Below are 20,641 nucleotides of genomic sequence, written 5' to 3'. Positions count from 1 at the left end.
TGGGGAAAGAATTTATTGGAAAAGAAAGTTAACTGACTATATAAAAATGAGAACATCTAAGTACTGCAATCATCTGAAAAAAAATATGACTTCACTAACACTACAACACATTAAGTGCTTTTGTTCTTTGCTCATCCAGATAGCTAAGATTAGAGAAATTATAACAGCTGACAAAAGCTGTGATAGGATGAGATACTGCTAATGGGGTATAAATTGGTCTCACATCACTATAGAGAACAATGTGGAATATTTATGAAAAATCTTCAAATGCTTAGCCCTTTAACCTTGGCAAAAATCGCTTCTATGAATTCTACCTGAAAGAAACAACCACTTATAGACAAAGACAGATGCTCACTCCAGGATTATTTGATTAAAAAGAAAAAGGGCAAACAAAAAACTTGAACAGAACAGTCAATTATACATACATAGTACGCACACCACGATTGTAGTCCACGGAATAGTACATACATGGTTTAAAGACTAATGACATGGAAGAATGCATACAACATATAGTAACTGAAGAGCAAACTACAAAATAGTATAAGCAGAATTTTAAGAACTAACTATAACTAGATGCCATGTTAAATGTTTTATACATTATCAAATTTAATTATTCCCCAAACACCCTGATTTGGTATATGGTACTAACACAGAAACAAACAAACAAAAGCAACATATCAAAAACACTAACAGTGATTACTAGGGGTGGTGAAAATCCAGATTTGAAGTTCCCTGCATTTCAGTTTTCTTCCTATATCCTATATCACTTTATTTTCAAAAGCAAGCATTACTTTTAAAATGACTGATTTTAATACATCTATCAAATCATTACATTGTACACCTAATATGTTTTATGTCAATTGTATCTCAATAAAATTTGAAAAAAATATTTAAAAAATTGATCTAACATCATTCATTAAGCCTGTTTAAAAACAGGTTTAACAATAGGTTAACCAAAAATTTCACAGCATAGCACCTAGTGGGAAATCTTTTTTGGGAAAAAACCCAGCAGAGTCCATGGTCAAATTACAAGGATTATAAAAAGAACTGTGCCATGAATTATCCAAAATTAAGTATAATTTAGAATAAACCATACTCATGTAATTTTAAAAAAACGTAATTGCCTCTTGAAAAAAATCTCTTTACTTATTACCAACAATAAAATTAAGTTTGACTTCTTTAGAACTTAATTCCCTGATGGCAGAAGAGTGCAACATAAAAATGAGGAACCACTATTAAATTTAAGAACAAGGTAGCATGCACAAGAAGAAACACTTACTTAGGAAGATGCCTTACAAGTACATCTTTGCATATTGGTTGCTCAGCCAAAGTGAGCCAAAATTCACAGGCTTCTAAAGCCACATTTTCGTCTTGATCTTGGGTCCTCTGTAGCATGTACTGTAAACAAAGAAGCCTCAATATTAATTAGTTAACATCATACAATGAAAATAAACCTACTCTTATTTCAGCAAGTTAATGGTCCTCTGCTATGCCTTCTACTTTATAATGGTTTTCAAACTAGCGTTTGGATTCTCAAAAAAGCTTCCTATTTAATTCTAAAATGCAGCCAGACTGAAGAACTGCTGCTTTAGAATGTTGTCTAATGAAACTGTTCAATACATGTATTGTTTATCTGCTTCTGTAAGGATGGATCATTTTGTTTTATGAAACTACTGAGATTTTAAAAAATGTATTAATAATCAAACATTAAGTCTTTGTAGAAACATCAAAATAAAAAACTCCATAAACCTTAAAATTAAGACTCTTTTAATAACCACTCAAACTGTCTCTTGCATGTATATCTTTCACACATTTAAAGAAATATATACATATTATACAACTACAAACGTTAATTATTTACAATTTGGAAAGTAGTGACACTTCTCAGTGCAACTATAATTTGTAGTTTCCAACAAAATAGGTTTATCACGTCCTCTGAACATACTGAGACATATTCACTTTTAGTTGGAGGAATATCTGACCCCAAATCTATCCAGAGGCATACTGTCTAACCCTCTTTAAAAAACCCTTATATGCAAAAACAAAATAAACATAATCAAAGTCATGTATGATTTCCCAATGTACCTGGGACTGCAATTGAGGTCAACTGATGAATTCTTTGTACATCCTCTGCCTGATTCAAACATCTCTCATGACAAACTATGGCACCCAACAATTTTGACACGCCAACTGCTCCCTGTTACATTCCATACCATGTTCTACTATGCTGAGTATCACTGAAGAAAGAACTGTAGCACTGTAAATTAGGCTCTCCAGATGTGATATGGCCCTAGCAAATGCTGACATGTCTTTAACTCAAAACTCTCTTGCTAAACTTTCAAGCAACCCGATTCTTCTAAATACTTTACAGAGGGAATAGGCTCATCAGAGAACTGTCATTTATCCCCATCTTATACTGCAACATATGCTTGCTTCTCTATAATCATCTTTCCTAATGTTGCGAGCCTTTTTCTAACAGGTCTTACACTCCATCCTTTAAAAAAAAAAAGATCTTCCCTCTTCATACCATATGGACCTCTGGAAATGAAAGGGAGGCTATAGAAACATACTATTTAATCCACTTAAAAAGCTATATATACAACTATACCCAATAATATGAAAATTAAGTGGTATAGTTTGACTCTAGCATTACCGGGTACTGCTCAAATTATTTTGTTCTAGTAATAATTATATCTTATTTATTCCTTCCCTTTAAATATGGCTAAACTGTGATCAATGTACTTAGGACTTCCTAGTAAAATTATCCTAATTGTATTTTAAAAGCTAAATGGTTTGTTGGAACTAACTATAATGGTTATGTATTTTCTACTCAGAAATCTCATTGTTACCATAAATCATAATTGATCAGATCAATTTTACCAGTAATGGGTAGAAAACTCTTAATGACACAAGAATATGCCACTTAATGTACCCAAGTTATATCGATGATTTAGTCTAACCCATATCTAATAAATACAAATAATCTAAATATTTCCTAGTTATTTTGGTTAAAAGGTATATACTCCTTTAAATAACTTTTCTCCTTTACAACATCTTAAATCTCATGAAAGAAAAATCATTTATCATTTTAAGATGATCATAACTTTTTCATAGACCCCCCACGTGTTAAATAATATTAGAAAACAATGGTTTCACATTATACATTTTGTGCCCAAGTTTTTCTTGAGGGAAAGACGAGGTGAAAGCCTTTAAATGGCTTGTGTTACCTCAACTATATTATGCATGTGAGGAAGCAGGCGATCCATTCGAACTTCAAGCAACATCACAAGTGCCCGGCACACATTTTTCCGTACCTCTGGTTCTTCATCCCCAGCCAATGCAAAGAGATTCTATTGCACAAGAAACATTTTTTCTAGTTAAGTACTCCAATATATTAGAAGGTTTATAAATAATAACCAGTAATCTGAAGTTGGTAACATTTAAACAACTCTAAGATAGTACAAATAAAGAGTGAATTAATTGGCCTACAATGTTTTAGGTTAAAAAATAAGACAAATGTAGGATAATTGCCAAAAATTATGATTTTGGTATATGATCTGATAGAGTATGATTGGTTGTGTTTGAGGTTAACTTTTAGTTTGTGAGAATATAAGCATGTCATTACACATAGGGGCACTCAGCCAGCACATCCAGAAGTAGAGACAATCATTAAAATACAATTTGATTTACTCTTCAAAATTACTGTCCGTCAAGAGATTATTCCTAGCAACTCTTATTTTTAAGGTGGTAATAGGTGCAAGTTCTACCAAAGCATCAATAATTGGGAAATATGTACTGAGTTTCTAAAGATTAACCCTAAACTACTGTTGTTTATTGATTCAACTACTGAGAAAATAAAAGTAGCAATCAATCTTATGCGGTTAATAAGTTTCTCAACAATGTTAAAAAAAATGTGAATAAACAAGACTATTTTGTTTAATCTTCACAGCTCCAAGATGTTATTATTAAATTTTACAGATTAAGATATGGAAGTTTAGATGTTAAGTTGCCAGCCAGTGGGGGATCTGAATTTGGTTTCCATGGAATCATGAATAAGTCCACATTTATTTCACTATACCAACATCCAGTACAAGAATAAGTTGTTGCTTGTAGAGGTTGCAAGTGGGGAAGTGTGAAGGAAAAACAATCAACCTTCCCCTTACTCCTGAGATTTTACTTTATTTGCAAACACAACATACACACACATATTCAAAGCAGTAAAAAGATCATTAAAAAAATAAAATCCATGTGCTCCAATTGTCTTTTCCCAGGAAATCACAAAAATGTCTTCAAATATTTGACCCTGAAATCTTACAAGAAAGGGGTAAGACAACGGAGAAGTTCAAATACCAAATATGACAGTCTGTGAAGTACTGTTGTAGCATTTCAAAAACTTTGACTTCCCCAAGTCCTGCCTCTACATTTAATGCTTGCAAAACTCTATAGTTCCTCTTTTAATTAGATATATTTTACAAGGTCAAAGAATACTGTTTTCCCAGAAGGCACTGCTTATGTTAGATATACACCTTTCATTAAAGTTGATGTTGTCTTAACCCAGCTTTGCTAAGGTATGTTAAGGACGTATATATATTAGCAACCAATATACCTTCCATCAATATTATCAAACTTAGCAGACATGACATCAGCCCCTGGTGGAAGCACTGATAACTGAAGAAACTAATGAATCCATTTATTAATTTACCAAGTAGTTACTGAGGGCCTAGTATGTGTCAGGCACCTCTTAATTAAGCTGTTAAAGAAGAATAGTAAGAGGAAATACCATTATAATTTCTAAAAATAATAATAGCAGTAGCTAACATGTAGAGTACGCACTCTGCAGCAAGCACTGCTCCAATTTATTTATTGCAAATAACTTTATGACAATCCAACAAGGTAGACCTATTATTAGCCTTATTTTACAGATGATGAAACTGAAAATATTTGTTCATCAAGGTGCCCAAGGTTAACAACTATTAAGTTGTGGGGCTGGGATTTAAACACAGGCAGTCTTACTCCAGACCTCTAATATTACCCACTACCCTCTCTATCAAACTAGCCCGAAAACACTTTGAGGCATAAAATTTATGCATCCCTAGCACCAAGCACAGTGCCTGATTCATAGTAGTTACTCAGAAATTAGAAAAAAAACAAGTAAACCCCCGATTTTTCCCCCTTATAATTTTCCAACAGAAACATCAGAATGGCCTCTGAAGGGTTTTTTTAAGGAAAAGCTAAAATGAAATGAAATGAAATGGAGGTGCCTGACACATACTAGGACCTCAGTAACTAATTTCATTTGATGAAAGTAAAAGTGAAGTGCTTAAAGAATTTAAAAACTCCTTTCACAATTGTTGTTATCAAGTGGCAGAAGTTCTGAAAAGGAATTCTACTGCTTAGGGTTTATGGCCAGAAAATTATGCTCTTATCTTTCTGCTTTTAGTAAAAGTTGAAAATGTCTTTAGAAATACTTGAGATTTAAGAGCCAATTTTCCCCCGACACTTCCAATTTTATAATGGAAAGAAACCAAGAGAAAAACAGAAGTACAGCATGTCCTCAAATGTTGTTTTGTTGTAACGTTGATGAGATGCAGTAGGAACTTACTCTCATTTTTATCAATTAGCCTATGGTAAAACTGGTTTCGTTATACTTTCTTTTCCTTAAAGTCACAGAACATATTGATAACGTAAAGTGAGGATTTACTATCCTTTCCTTTTAGTCTGTGCCTTCAGATTCATTGTCAAGTTAAATTTATTCAATTGCACCAATGAATGTTTTATGTTTCAAATGAGCTGGGAGATTTAATTTCCATATGCAATTAAACAGTATATTGAAGCAGAAATTTTTATAGTGAACATATTAAACACACTACAATGAATGTTTATATCATGATACAAGAGGAAAAATCAGTAACACTGTTAAAGTTTAGTTATAAAAGCAATTAACATTTTCTAACCTTCTCAAAAACAAAGGGGGAGGATTAATCTTACCTCAATAAAAGAATCGATGTGCAACATCAGAGCTTGAGTCCTACTGATGATAAACTGATTGACACATGCGACAGCGTGAGATCTAGAAACAAAATTTAAAATTTAACATATGCTCAACACATCTTTTTTTCTATTTATAGAAGATTTGGTAAGAACTTAAACATTCCTTCACAAGACTATTATGGTATATGTATAGCCATACACACACACTCACATCTCAAAGAGTTAAATTTCTCCGTGTTTTAACAAAGAATATGAATATTAAGGGAAAACTGCAGCTTGCAGAGCAACGTTACTGCTTCTATGAAAGTAAAAAGTGTCTGAAAGGACATCTGCACATTTTTAATAGTGTGCATCTCTGAAGGGTGGGGGCATACTGAAATTTACTTTATATACCTACAGATTTACCTACATATTCCTTTTGACACTAAAAGCGGGAATAGTCTAGTTTGTGTTCTCACATACCCAATTCAATTCCACAGTAATTATTAATGGCACTACCTTTAAAAATATATCCATAATCAAATCACTTACTACCCTCCACTCTTCTCTATTCTAAATCATGATCTCCCAACAAGGATTACTCCAATAGGCTCTTACTGGTTTTCTGACTTCCACGGTGCCAAACCCCACTAAAATCTGTTTGACACACGAGTAAGATCACATTAAATCCTTGCTCAGAATGCTCCAATAGAACAATCTACTTAAAAAAAAATTTTTTTAAGCTTTGTGGGTCACATACGGCCTCTGTGGCAGCTTCACCCCCACCTCCCCCAAATACAACCTTTTAAAATACAAAACCATTCTTAGCTCATACTTCATCGTCATGGCTGGATTTGATCCCCATGAGTCAGTTTGCTGACCACTAGCCTGGACATTACACTATAATGTGGCTACTCTCTACCCCTCTGAACTTCACTTCCTACTACGCTACACATTTTTTTTTCTTCTGTCACCCTAAAAGGCTTGTTCCTAACTCCAGGGCCCTTGTCCTTGTTTCTCACTCTTAAAATGGTCTTCACCTTGATTTTTCAAAGACATGCTACACTACTTTGTTCAGGGTCTCTGCACAAATATCACCTTTACAGAGAACCTTCCATACAAAATACTTGTGAATCACTGTCTAACCCCTTATTCTCATTTTCCAAAGTATTTATCATGAAATTATCTTTATTATCTATCCTGTGTGCCTCCTCTTCTAATAACCCAACAGAAAAAAGAACAGAAAGTCAGCATGTAGAGCCAACAAACATGACAAGATGTTCAACATGTTTCATGACAGAGAAGAAAACCATCAAGACCATAATAAAATAACCATTTTAGATCTGTTTGATTGGCAAAAATTAAAATGTGACATTACTAAAAGCTGAATATGTGTACCCAGAGAATATTTTGATTTGTTAATGAAGAGTATAAATTAATGCAATCATTTTGGAAAACAGTTTGGTGTTATTTCCTTGAGTTATTCATTCCCATGTCGTTTTCCAGAAATTCCTTAAGATTTTATGTCTTCCTAAGAGAAACTCTTGAAAATAGAAAAGAGATAGCATACAAATGTTTTTAGAACTAGCCACAATAGCAAAAACCTGGAAGCCACTCAAAGGCCAGTGAGTGGGAATACGTGAACAAATTGTGTAACTGTCATGCAAAGGAATAGTATACAGTAGTCAAAACAAATGACCTATTGTGACACAATAATATGGATGATCTTAGAAACATAATATTAAAGAAGTCAAAGACTAAATTTTGTATAATACTTTTTATAAAGTTAAACAAATTACATATATAGTAGTATATAAATTTTACACATATATGCAATAAAAATTTTTTTTTAAATTCAAGAAAAGGATAAAGTTGGGATTAGATATAGGTTGTTGTCAAGGACAGCTTTTATTTTGGGTGGTGGATTTGAACTTATTATTGAAAATAACTAATAAGTAACTAAAGACTAAATGGAAATGGGAAATGATGAGAATGTGTCATGAGCTAAGAATCATAACCCAATTTATGTACTGCTAGTATAACTAAAAAAAATAAAATGGATTTGATTTTAAATTAAGTAATATGATGAATAAAACTATTTCCTTTGCCTCATTCTACAGTCTCAAAGTCCAACAGTTATTTTGAGAGGAAAAACACTTTTATAGTAAATACGTTAAACTGTATTAATAAGGTATTAAGAAATATTTTAACAGTGTGTACAACAGAATCTCAAATGGGTAGTAATGAACAGTCACTGAATGGAAACATTTCTGTACGGGTGACCTCTACCTAGTTAAGTTTTAAATACATGATCATCTACAAAAATGTATTAAAATTACAAAAATATTTTGAAATCCAGTAATGGTGTACCAAATTACCAGGAATATGATTTTTGGATTTTTTTCTTTTAATTGCTGAGAATTGGTCACAAAAAGTGAATTTCTCAGAGGTATGCAAATCATCACACTTTCTTTCATCATCTTAGTTGAAATGTTAAAAAGGGGTCACTTCCTAGGGAATGTGAAATCCTCTATCTATTAATAGTTACCTAAGCCAGCAAGAGTAAAATTTTATTTTGAAAATGCTTATTTATTTGCATGACACCACCACAAGTAAGCATCTATTAAGTTTCCACTGTGACTTTAACTTTGTATTAAGCACCACTTAAGATGAAAAATAACTAAAATTAAATCAAGGTAAAACAATAAGAACTGAATAGAGAATTTAAGCAAGAAAGATTCCCGATTACCCTCTGGCCACATTGTTGAAAGCATAATCCTTTGGAACACAGCTTGGAATTTTGAAGCAAGCCCCAGTGGGCATCTGAACTAGTAGTTACAGCCTATACACTCAACTTCATGCAGTGGGATATCCCTGAAGGTTCTAAAAACTGCGTTCATTTTTACTTTAAATACCAATATGATTATTTTACATAAAAGCATGAAGCACTGACAACTGTAAAAAAACCAAAAATCAAAGTAACTGACAATCAAGAGAAAACACAATGATTTTCCCACAGAAACAAGCAAAGCTGAAGTCAGAAAAAAATATGTATCATTGGAGGGGAAAAGGAAGAGTACAGCAAACTGGGGAACTTTTGGTGAAGTTAGTCTCACTTCAGTGTAATAAAGGCATCGTGATAATTACAACTTGATAGGACAACTGATAACACAAATAATCAAAGGCTAACTTAATATTTGAAATATAACGATACTTCAACAATTATACGCTAGGCACTGTTCAAGGCAGTAGGGACATAGAAGAAATAAAGCAGACCAGGCTAACTTCAGGACCAGCCAACCAGGCTTACTCTGTGATTTCAGAGTGTACTCAAAAATCTTTCCACCTTCAGGCATAAAATGTTTTTTATAATTAGATGTAAACCCCTTAAAGGTACTTATACTTGGCAAGATTCATGAATTAATAGAAAAACAACCCCCCTCCCCCACCCAAAACCTCAAAACAACACCGAATTTTATTTAGCCTTTCACAAAGGGCCTTAAAAGCATGACTGTTAACCATTACAAGTGCAATTAACCACGTAGAAGGTAGAAAACTGTCACATTCAATGAAAATTTCATCAGGCCTTGTTATTAAAAAAATAAATTTCAATGATCAAAATTCACCTTTGTGGAACATCTACTATCTTTTGCTAGTCATATAAATATTAAATGCAAAGATAAGGAAGTAGTCAGACTTATATCAGAGTTTATAAATTAATTAATATTGGCTGTATAGATACCTTATTTTTGGACTACTGTGCTTAAAGAACTGTAAAAATTTTGGAATCATGATGTTGAGAGGACGATCTAAAACATCACTATCTAAAATCTCAGCGGAATCTTCACATATCTTCTGAAGGGCACCAAATGCTCCCTGTAAAAGACATTTATATTATTAGAATTAATTAAAAATGAAGCCATTTTAAAAATTAAAAGCAAATCGAGGGGAGCATTTGAGATACTGCTCCCAGCATATGTCATCAGGTTTGGCTCAAATAAAGTCTGATAAAAATTCGAAAGAAAGAAAAGAAAGGAAGAAAGCAAGCACATTGAGGAATACTGACTAATCTGTATGCATTAATGTTCTCAGCCTACAGAAAATCTGTAAATTTAATCAATTTTAAGATGTTATACCATTGGGTTATTTAAAATCTCAGTTTAAATATGATTTTTATTTTAGCATTAAATGACTTAAAATTAGTAGATATTTTGGTTGGAGAGATTGTAGTATCTAATTAAAAAAACGAACTTCTCTTGAAATGTTCTTGCCAATTTTAAGTCAACACCAAGTTATCTCTTTTAAATAGTACCGGGTTGTTAAAATTAAGTGTAAAAGTCCATTATTTATGTATAAATGTATTTAACCATTGCACCACCTCTCTTTTTGAAGCACAAAAAAAGGTCGTATCATTAAAAAATTACTTTTAATGTAAACCATTCATTGGGTAATAGTGACAAAATCTGTTAAAAAAGGGCAGACAATTCAAATTGGCAACTATTTCCCTATAGCCATTTTCATACCAAAGGGCTAACCTACAGCTCTGGTACACAAACTGCAGCCTATTCGTTACCCTTACCCCTTCTGCACTTCACTTTTTACAATTCCATCAGCAGCACCTCGGTGTTTACTCTCCATAGCACAGTTAATTTAAGAATACTGTTTCTTTGAAGTAGTAGTTCCTCCACAATTTCAAGGTTATTACACTTTACTTTCACTGCGTTGATTTCAAGTTTTTCCCCCAAAATGTGTCACAAATCCACAAAAAGTAAAAACTGGGTATTTTGACTTTTTTATACATTTAATAACATTTTGAGCTGCTTTGTATATAAATGACATTTTTTTTAAACCTTTTCACATGACAATAAATTTACCATTATATTGCTTTTAGCAAAAAATACTCAAAACTTACTAAGTGGCATCAATTAGATAGTGCAAGCCACAGGAAAACATACCCAAATGTCGCAGCAAAAGAGTTAAATTTTTTGTTCTTGGAAAATGCTTGCTTAATTAAAAACTTGATCTGCTTTCCGTTATACCAAAGCAGTTGATTTAAATTTTAATCAACTGTTACCTGATGGCTAAATATTATTATTTCAGTTTTTCTATAATCTTATCAGTGATTTCCAGGCATTACTAGAAAATGTATATAGGAGAATGCAAATTTTCTTTCTTTCAGTCTTTTTTAAAGACTCCTCTGCTAACTCTCCTTTCTCCCTAGTCTCCCCTCTTCCCCATCCCCAAGTCGTATCTGGCAATAAATTGCCAAGTCAAAAGACAACCTAATTCCTTGCTGTTAGGTTATTCCTGTGCCTTCCCTGCCTCTAAGCTTTGCTCTTTTTGTGACAGGGAGAGAAGTAACTTTTTAGGTGAAACACAAAAAGATTTAAAACAGGTTTCTACCCAAAGTGGAAGCCCACTAATGGAAGATACTTAAAGTACTCATTAACAGTGAGAAATTGTAGAAGAAATCCACAGATTCCCTCTCCTACCCAAATGGAAAGGTTGCTACTGATTTCATCAGTAGAAAACAATGAGATTATAATTAATCCATGATTAAAACTAGACTAGTCATACCTTAGACATGTCATACAATAAGACGCACAAAAACAACTCAGAAAGTGAAAAGGTACTCATGGTCTGGGAATCTGGTAAATTTATCTTCAAAAAATACCAACTCAACTGATTCAATTTGACAATAGCTCTGTTTATTACATACACACACACCCAAGAAAAGTTTTAAAATACAAAACCAGAAGGTATTTCCTTGTAGGAAATTTAATAAAGGTTTTATAACTTAACAGTCTTTATAGAAAACAGTAAGATAAATGATTACTAATGCAAAACAAAAAAGTACCTTTAGGATTTTAAGTTTTGAAGTTGCATGTTTTCAGAGGAAGTATTTTTTTTCAAAGGTTACTAATACACAATACGATGAGAAAATACAAAAGAAAAATTACATATGAAGCAAATACTTTTACCTCACAAGTGTTGTAATCTTCAGAATCCAACAGACTACAGAGTTTTGGTAAGAGGTCAGGCCAATTCTGCAATTCTCCCTTAGAGGCTATGGTTGTAATCAAAATACCTTGAAAGAAAACAAACACCTTTAAGAAATCTGACTATTATGTTAGGTAATACCAGATGAACAACTGCACACAGACACACGTAAAACCACACATACACAAACAAAGATGTTCCAAATCAGCCTAAGACTCCAAACCATATAAATAATCACATTCATCAAGGACCCCCATATCACCACCACACAGCACAAATCAGATGTTTCTAATCTTATTTTCCAACTTCACCCTCTTTTTATTTTCAACAAGTATCTATACAAAAGACTACAACTTGCTCTTCTCCAACAATACCATGAATAGTTCCACTGATTAAAATCACTTCTATTTTATAGAAATTACACATAAAAAAATAGAGAGAAAATACACAAAAATATTAGTAGCATTTATCCTGGGTGGTAAGTATGAGTCTCTTAGGTTCAAATACATCAAGAAGCTAAGAACAGCTCTCTGACTTAACCTAGGACCACAGCCATGGACCATGGCAGGGAGAGAGAAAGTAGATAAGCCATGAATTGAGTACCACCCTACATGCTCAGTTTGCAATAATCCCTCTAGTGTGGGCAGGCCACAATCCTACCAAGTTTCCCACTTACTGGATCAAGGATGAACTGTTGGCAAGGTTATCTTGGATCTTGGAAGCTGAGTGGCACAGGCTGACTGATCATGTCACTTAGACTGACTGGGCTATTTCAACAGTGTTATGCAGCTTGGTTGAGATAGTTAATGGATTATGCAAATATACAAATATGCAACACAAAGTTTTGTGTTACTACAAATGCAGTAATAACGCAAAGTTTTGTGTTAGTATTTTTATCTGCTTCAGTAAATTTAATACTAGTAATACAATATAATATACTTGATTATAGATCTTCTAGTATGATAATTTAGAGTATAAACTGATGGGCAAATTACATGTACACTAAGCTTCAAAATACTAATCTGTAAAAATGAAAAAAGTACTCTGTTATTTTGAGAATTCAGTGATATATACACAAAACATCTGGCATAAATTAAATGCTCAATGATTATTACTGAACAGCAAATTCTACTGGTTGTGTGTATAAATTCTTTGAATTTTGTTAGTTTCACGGTTGCTCCCAATGGTAAAAGCTAAAAAATGTAAAAAGTATTGGCCAATATTTACTCTTAAGTAAAAAAATTAAATTATATGGTAAGGGTCAATGTATTGATGGCATTTTTAAGATATAACCCTTACACAACAGACTTCTAGTAAGATAAAAAAGCAGCAATATTAATAGATCTGTTCCTTTTTGTCAATTATTCTTTCCAAAGTGAAAACATAAAAGAATTGAGGGAAAGGGAAAGCTCTGGCTCTGCCTAAAGGAAACCAAGCACATCTTAAAACAAGCAGTAACAACAAACACAGGCAACAACTTGGTACTGATAAGATTGCTGACATTCATTACTTCTGCTAGGAGAGCATTACTGACAAATTCAAATTTATCTGGCCTCATATAATCTCATCCATTCCTTAAAAATCTAATGCCTAACATAGTTGCAAAAAGTGAAAAATTGTAATTTTCTATATACACAACAAAGATAGGAATGAAAACCATAGCTATTAAAATTTTAAATGTTTAAACACACTTTGACCCAGTAATGCCACTTCTATGAATTAATTCTATGAGGTGCGGTCAAACAATATGGTGAATATTTAAATAAAAAAAAAAGTATTACAGTAAAAGACACATTGCCATCAATCCCCCTCAAAATATGCCCCCTTGCTTCAAACACACTTATCACATTGTTCCTGCCACTTTCTGAAGCAGTTCTGGAAGTCCTCTTTCGTGAGTGTCTTTAGTTGTGCTGTTTGGCTGCATTGATGCCTTGAATCATTTTGGCTTTGGGGAAGAGCCAGAAGTCACACTGTGCCAGATCTGGTGAATAAAGTGGATGAGGACACACCATAATGTTTGTATTTGATAGAAATTGTCGTATACCAGAAGTGATGTGTGACATGAAGTGTTGTCATGGTGGAGGATGGCACACTTTAAAACACACCTCTCAACCGTAGCTCACACCCGACTGACTGCATTGAACCAGTTAAAACTTGTCACACACTGTTAACAAAGGTTCAGTGTGCTGCTTCCCGTAGTGAAGATTCCTGCCTTTCCATTGGATGGTACTCGGCAGCAGCATTCACTGTATTTTACAATCACAACAGAAAGGCTCCTCGTCACATATTGCTTCTGGTACGGCATTTTCTATCAAATATTAATACAAATATTACGGTGTGTCCTCATTCACATAATTCACTAGATCTGGCACCGTGCAACTTCTGGATTTTCCCCAAAGTCAAAATGATCATGAAAGGTAAACGTTTTGAATTGATTCAGGACATGGAGGCAGCCACGACAGTGTAACTAAAGACACTCAAAAAAGACGACTTCCAGAACTGCTTCAGAAAGTGGCAGGAACGATGGGATGTGTTTAAAGCGAGGGGGGAGTATTTTGAGGGGGTTAATGGCAATGTATCTTTTACTGTAATAAATTTTTTTAATATAAACATTCACCGTATAGAAAATTTCCCGCAAGTGTATAAATACACACAAAAGGATATTTACTGAAATAGTAAAATTACAAACCAACGACTTAGTTTTTAACAGGAGAAACAGTTTTACATTCATCTAATGGATTACCAGTCACTGAAATGTGGTTCTTCTAAATTTACCACCTCGGCAAGATTCTCAATATGTATTGTAAAGATTGAAATATTTTTAAATGGCTGGCATACACTTACCATTCTTTTTGTCAATGTCCAAGATTGGTAGAGCATTAGGAGGATATACGAGGGTACATCAGAGTAACCTCGGGAACGCTTTTCTCAAATGACAAATGCCCTCTACTCATCCCATTTAAAAATCAGTGTTAATGACAGTGTTTAATACGTGAATATTTGGAGGGAAGTCAGAGCCCCTGCTTTTTAAGAGACGAACAGAATTTTTTAAATCCACCAAGCGACAAAATATAAAAAATGAAAATGATCGACTCTTTTTGAAGGTTAACTGACTTCCATTTAGCCAACCTTCCAGATTAACAGAAACTTTCCAGATCCTTGTAAAACTGAGCTGCTGAAGCCTCTGGCATACTGAATGCTGCACAATAGGCTACTCTAGAGCACAGGTGCCTATTTTTGCTTCTACCAGGTGATGTGTGTGCTTATCAATGGTCAGTTGTGCTTGCTTCCAAGACTTTTTATACCAGTTACTATAATTGAACATTTTAACTCAACGTTACATAAAATGATAGTCATTCACTGAAAACAAGTCGAACACTGAAAAGACTAAACAACTGCTACATAGTAAGCCCACACTTAATGTGGATAGGTTCTGTGACTTTAAGAGAAATGACATATGACAAAATCAATTTTACCAAAGGGTAATTGACATAAACAAGAGTTAGGTTCCTATGGCATCTCACCAATGTTATAACGAAGATTGTTGAATGAAACATTATTTGAGAACCTGCTGTAATTCGGTGTAGACAACGCAATATTAAAAACAAGGGGGAAAACAGTAAAAATCTAAGGTCCTATACTTCAGTTTCAGTTGTTTTACAAAGTTGTTTTTCTTCCCGTGTAAAAGAAAGTGAAACTGGAAATCATGCCCCATGTGTTACATAAGGAAGACAGATAATAAGAAACTAAAAAAAAAAAAGGTCCTAAATTAGTACCACTTGTTAATGCCCCATTTTAACCAACTTTGATTAAGCAACTACCAGGGACCCTGGTTTCACTGGGTTGACAGCTTTTACTATAATCATAAACATTATGTCAAAAGCATTTAAGAGCAGCAATGAAAAATTTTCCATCACAATTCAACATGCAAATGACAAAAATTTCTGTGAAAATGGTTTGTCGTATCAACAACCAACCCATTTACAAACAAGGTAAGTAAAATTGTAACAGTACTGCTTACCTACGGTGGCTCTAATCAGAGGAGAGGCATCACCAATGTTATTTAAACATTCACTTTTAATGAAGTCTGTTACACCATTTGGGAAGTTCTGAAAATGTGCTTTCACATTATTCTTCAAAATGAGACCACTCAATGATCTTGTGGGTTCATCTGTAATAAAATTAAAATAGTACTGAGTTTTAAAGTAGTTTTCGTTTCAAAATGTATCAAGAACAGTAACTTTGAAAATATTTATATTCAAAAATTGATTGCAACATTCCAGTAACTTTGCTGTAACCAGGAAAAAAAAATACCATAAATGATTTCAAAAGATTAGCTCCATGATTTATAGTTTAGGGTTTCTCAACCTTGGCACTATTGACATTTTGTACCAGGTAAGTCTTTGTCTTGGAGGTGCTGTCCTGTGCACTGTAAGATGTTTAACGGTATCATTGCCCAAAGATGCCAGTAACACCTCTCCAAGTTGTGACAACCAAAAAATGTTTCCAGATAATGTTAATGTCGGGGTGGGAGTAGAGAGATTGCACCTGGTTGAGAATCACTGATTTAAGAGTTAATTTAGTTTATGGCCACTGTACTCAAGCTTTATTGAAACCTGACATAAACATCAAATTATAAATCTGAAAGGATTAGTCACCAAAAATATCCTACTAAAATATTAAGTGGACAGGGGTGGCCGGTTAGCTCAGTTGGTTGGAGTGTGGTGCTGCTAATGCCAGGGTTGCCGGTTCGATGCCCACATGGGCCACTGTGAGCTGTGTCCTCCATAAAAGAATCAACTATAACATTGTAGCATGAAAGCAATATATAACCAATGACCATGGCTGTTTCCCAATAAAAAAAAAAAAATTAAGCGGACAGAGAACATATGGGATCACCTTCACATACAAATAACTGCCGTTCATTTATATCGTGTTTTTCATTTGCCTCTGAGCTAAAAAAACAAAAGGGGGAGGGGGTAAAACAATTTTTTAAATTTCCAGAGGTAATTTAAAAACAGAATTTACTTTAAAAAAGGTTTATAGTGTGAATAAATTTTTAATAAGTGATTTAACAGTTGTAGAATTAACTGATGAGTTACCAATTGGCATCACCATCAACATCAGCAATAATCAACATCTTCTGAATGCTTATTAGGTACTACTTAAACACTACTAAATGCTTTCAAATAGTTTGCATTTAATCCTCACAGCCTCATGAGGCAGAAATTATTACTCCCACCACACAAATGAAGAAACTGAGGCCTCTGCCAGGCTACTAAGTGGAGAAGCCAAAACATCAAATCTGATGAGTCCAAAATAAATGAGTAAACACAAGAAATATTGTTATACAAATGTAAAGCTCCTACCACGTCCTTTGAGAAATGATGACTAATAAACATAGGAAACATACTTTAGTGTCAAGAAAACCTGAATAAAATCCTTTCTAACATTTTATGGTTCTGTAACTTATAGGTCTTTTTGGAGGCAGTTACACCCAACGTCTCTAGCTATTTGAATTATAAGTTTATTTGCTTTTTAAAAGTTCTGATGTATCCTTATATCTTGAGAAAGCTTTAAGAAAGAGTGTAATATTGTAACAATCTTAATAGTTGGAATTTAGGATGAAGACATGAGTAGAGTTTCATTAAGCTTAAAATTTCCAAGTAAAACAATTACAATCTAAAAAAACCTCATTAACTAAATATTTACATTCTTTAAAAGACAAATAGCATCAATTTAATTACAAATTACTGTAGAATGTACTTATCAAACTAGGAATATTACCTGAATTTAAAGATACGCTGCTGGAATTTCTAGTTTCTTAAAACCTAGATTTAGAAAGTTTTAAATTTTCTATTACATCTCTCAATCATAAATTACAACCCCTACAACTATAAAATTATTTGAAAGTAATTCAAAGTAAGTCACTGTAATATGTATGGAGTATCAAAATCTGAATACAAGATTATTAAGATCTTACTACACATTAAGGCCATTAACCCACTAGAGCCTGGAGCTCAAACCTTACAGATGGTCTGGTAGTCTAACACAGGCATTTTACAGCTGAAAAAAGCAAGAGGTGAAATGAGTATTACAGTGTAAGGCTTATTTCCTAACTGCACTATGGCTTCTGAAACAGTAATCACTGAATAGGGTATATAGTGCTTTCACTTAGAGGCCAGTCAATTTCTCAAAAAAATTTGAGTGCCTTCTGTGTCTGACAATATTCCAAGAAGGGAATACTCAATACTCAAATAACTGTTATGAAGAACACCTCTCACTACAATGTAAACTCCATGAGGGCAGAGATTCTCCTTTATTTTGTTCACTTTTATTGCCCTTGAGCCTGCAAAATGCCTGGCAAAGAAGTGGTACGAATAAAGTCTAGTGGGACACAATACATGTATTAGAAACAATCAAATGACCATGTCATTGAAAATAATCAGACTAGTTTTCAGGCTTTAAATTGTCATAAAACTAATTTAAATTTAAAGTTGTTATAGAATAGTTAATGAAAAATGTCATGTATACTGTTATAAGTTTTTAAAACTTTCCAAGTCCATGAATAAAATGATCCCGTTTTTGCTAAGTTTTAAACTAACGCATGGCCATGTAAGACTGTAGAATCAAGAGCTTGACAATTATGATCCCTGATGGGATTATAGGTGGTTTTAAATTTTGTTTATACAAACTTTCAATTGTCTTTTATGAACACACATATATTCAGTAAATTAGTAAATTTTGCATTCAATCTGTGTATTAAAATTGATGACATTCATGTAAAGGATTGAAGCAAAATCTCAAAGTAGACTTTGCAAAACTCTTTTCACTTGCAAAGAATGAGGGAATTTATTCTAAAAACATCCAATTAACTGAATGCTTCTTAATAAGCATCTGAATGCTTAAGAATAGTAGTAACTCAAGTCTCTTTGCTCATTCCACATCTGTAAAGCAGCGGCTACTACACAATGATATCCTTTGAAATGAATACTTCCAAGTATATATGCACAGGACTTAACGACACGTTTAGTAGTTATCAATATAGATTGTACTTACCTTCAGATTTTAATTTTGTCAAAACAAAAATCAGGTAGTTGTTAAAATCTGGATATTGATTGAGTTGTTCCAGTTTCTAGAACAAACAGTAGTTAAGGAAACTTCTCAGTGTAATCTAAGGAAGAAATTAAGCATTTTTAATCTAAAATCAAGAAACCCTTTTGTGGTATTTTCAGGTTTTTTTTTTTTTTTTGGTAAGAATAAAGTTATCTTACTGAAACCATCAATACACTACTCCAAGAACACACTAGTGGTTATTTGAACCTCTTAGGTGCTTTATGACTGAAATACTAAAATATTTTATGTCAATTATAACTAATACAACGTAAGCCAAGTTCCACCTTCAGCATGTTCAACATAGCAAAAAATTTTTTATCCAGAATTTCTTTGACTTGAACTTTAAAAACCCTAATAGAAAGGTATTTAAGTATAAGATAACAATGAAAGCATTCCAAAGAAATGAAAACAGTTGAAAGATATTTAACTTTACAAAGCCGTTTTTTAACTTAAAAAAAAGTGCTTGCTTTTATTACTCATTTGTTACTTAGAGTTGAAATATTAAGATAGAATGTCATTACGCACAAGCCTATATATCAAATTTTATTACATAAGTCAGTATTATGAAATTACTACAATGCAACAGTTCTACAATTGTTTACCACCCCCAAGATCTAACATTTCCAGTGACAAAAATTTGCAGGTATTTCATTGGTGGCAGGCAACAATGACATAATTCTGTTTTATCTTTCTTCATGCCCTCTTAACCTCTAATATGCTTTTTAATAACATCCCTAATTGTGTTTTAATAGACAGAAATATTCAAACGTTTTTACTCAATGGAATTAACTTTAAAAAAAAAGTAAATCCACGATACAAACTCAAGGCACACTGTCTTATCTATTTATTATCTACTTGAATACCCTCCTTTAGCAGTCAGAAAGTAAATTAGCAAAACACTACTATTTAGAAAAATTCCAAGGTGTAACTACTTTCTTTGATCAAGAAAAACCCAGTAATTTCTTTCTTTAGTGAGCGGCCAAGGCTAACAGCATGCTGACATGCTAATACATTTTTCATAAACATTTCCTGACAAGGTTTACTTCCTAACAACTTGAGTTATCTATCCATACTATTACTAGAATGGTCTTTCAAAAAAGTGCTCAAGCCTATACAAAACAATTAAATACATTATTTCCTAAAGAGACACAAAAGAACAAGGTCATCACATCATTAGGCACTTTTTGAAATTATAAGGCAGTGTGGGTTTTTAAAGCTGTTCGCCTGTATCTATTGAAATTTAACTTGTTCCTTAAGTAGAGGGCATACAATGCTCCAGGCACACAGAATAAACTGTATATTTCATTGTTAGCCCAAGCACAGTACCAGGTATATAAAAGGTATTTAATAAATACATACCAAAACAAGAAACTATGGTATATAGTGTTATAGAAAAAGTTACAATGCGGTTTTGGACTTGGCTAACTTAAGAATTAACTGTCATGTAATACCTACAATTCATTTCATATCAACTTCTATCATTCCTAGAGCTATGACAACACAAATTAAGACTGAGCTATAACAGGGCTCCAGATACAAGCTCTAATACACCCCC

General features: G+C 33.2%; 1 protein-coding gene across 3 annotated transcripts in view; it reads right to left on the bottom strand.

The window, feature by feature from the left end:
• Positions 1-20,641, bottom strand: part of TNPO1 (transportin 1) — a 78,356-nt gene that overhangs the window by 30,886 nt on the left and 26,829 nt on the right. For all 3 annotated transcript variants that reach the window (XM_019728092.3, XM_019728093.3, XM_074328842.2), the window contains exons 3-9: positions 19,030-19,105; positions 15,992-16,141; positions 11,952-12,058; positions 9,713-9,846; positions 5,989-6,070; positions 3,228-3,350; positions 1,280-1,398 (exon numbers count right to left, since the gene is read on the bottom strand). In XM_019728092.3, the coding sequence (XP_019583651.1) occupies positions 1,280-1,398; positions 3,228-3,350; positions 5,989-6,070; positions 9,713-9,846; positions 11,952-12,058; positions 15,992-16,141; positions 19,030-19,105 (791 nt within the window). The remainder of the gene's footprint in view (positions 1-1,279; positions 1,399-3,227; positions 3,351-5,988; positions 6,071-9,712; positions 9,847-11,951; positions 12,059-15,991; positions 16,142-19,029; positions 19,106-20,641) is intronic.

The sequence above is a fragment of the Rhinolophus sinicus genome, chromosome 3 (assembly GCF_057876585.1).
Source record: "Rhinolophus sinicus isolate RSI-liver-muscle chromosome 3, RSI-T2T, whole genome shotgun sequence".
Lineage (NCBI taxonomy): Eukaryota > Metazoa > Chordata > Mammalia > Chiroptera > Rhinolophidae > Rhinolophus > Rhinolophus sinicus.
The sequence above is the reverse complement of the archived record's forward strand: the minus strand, read 5'-3'. Positions and strand labels throughout refer to the sequence as shown.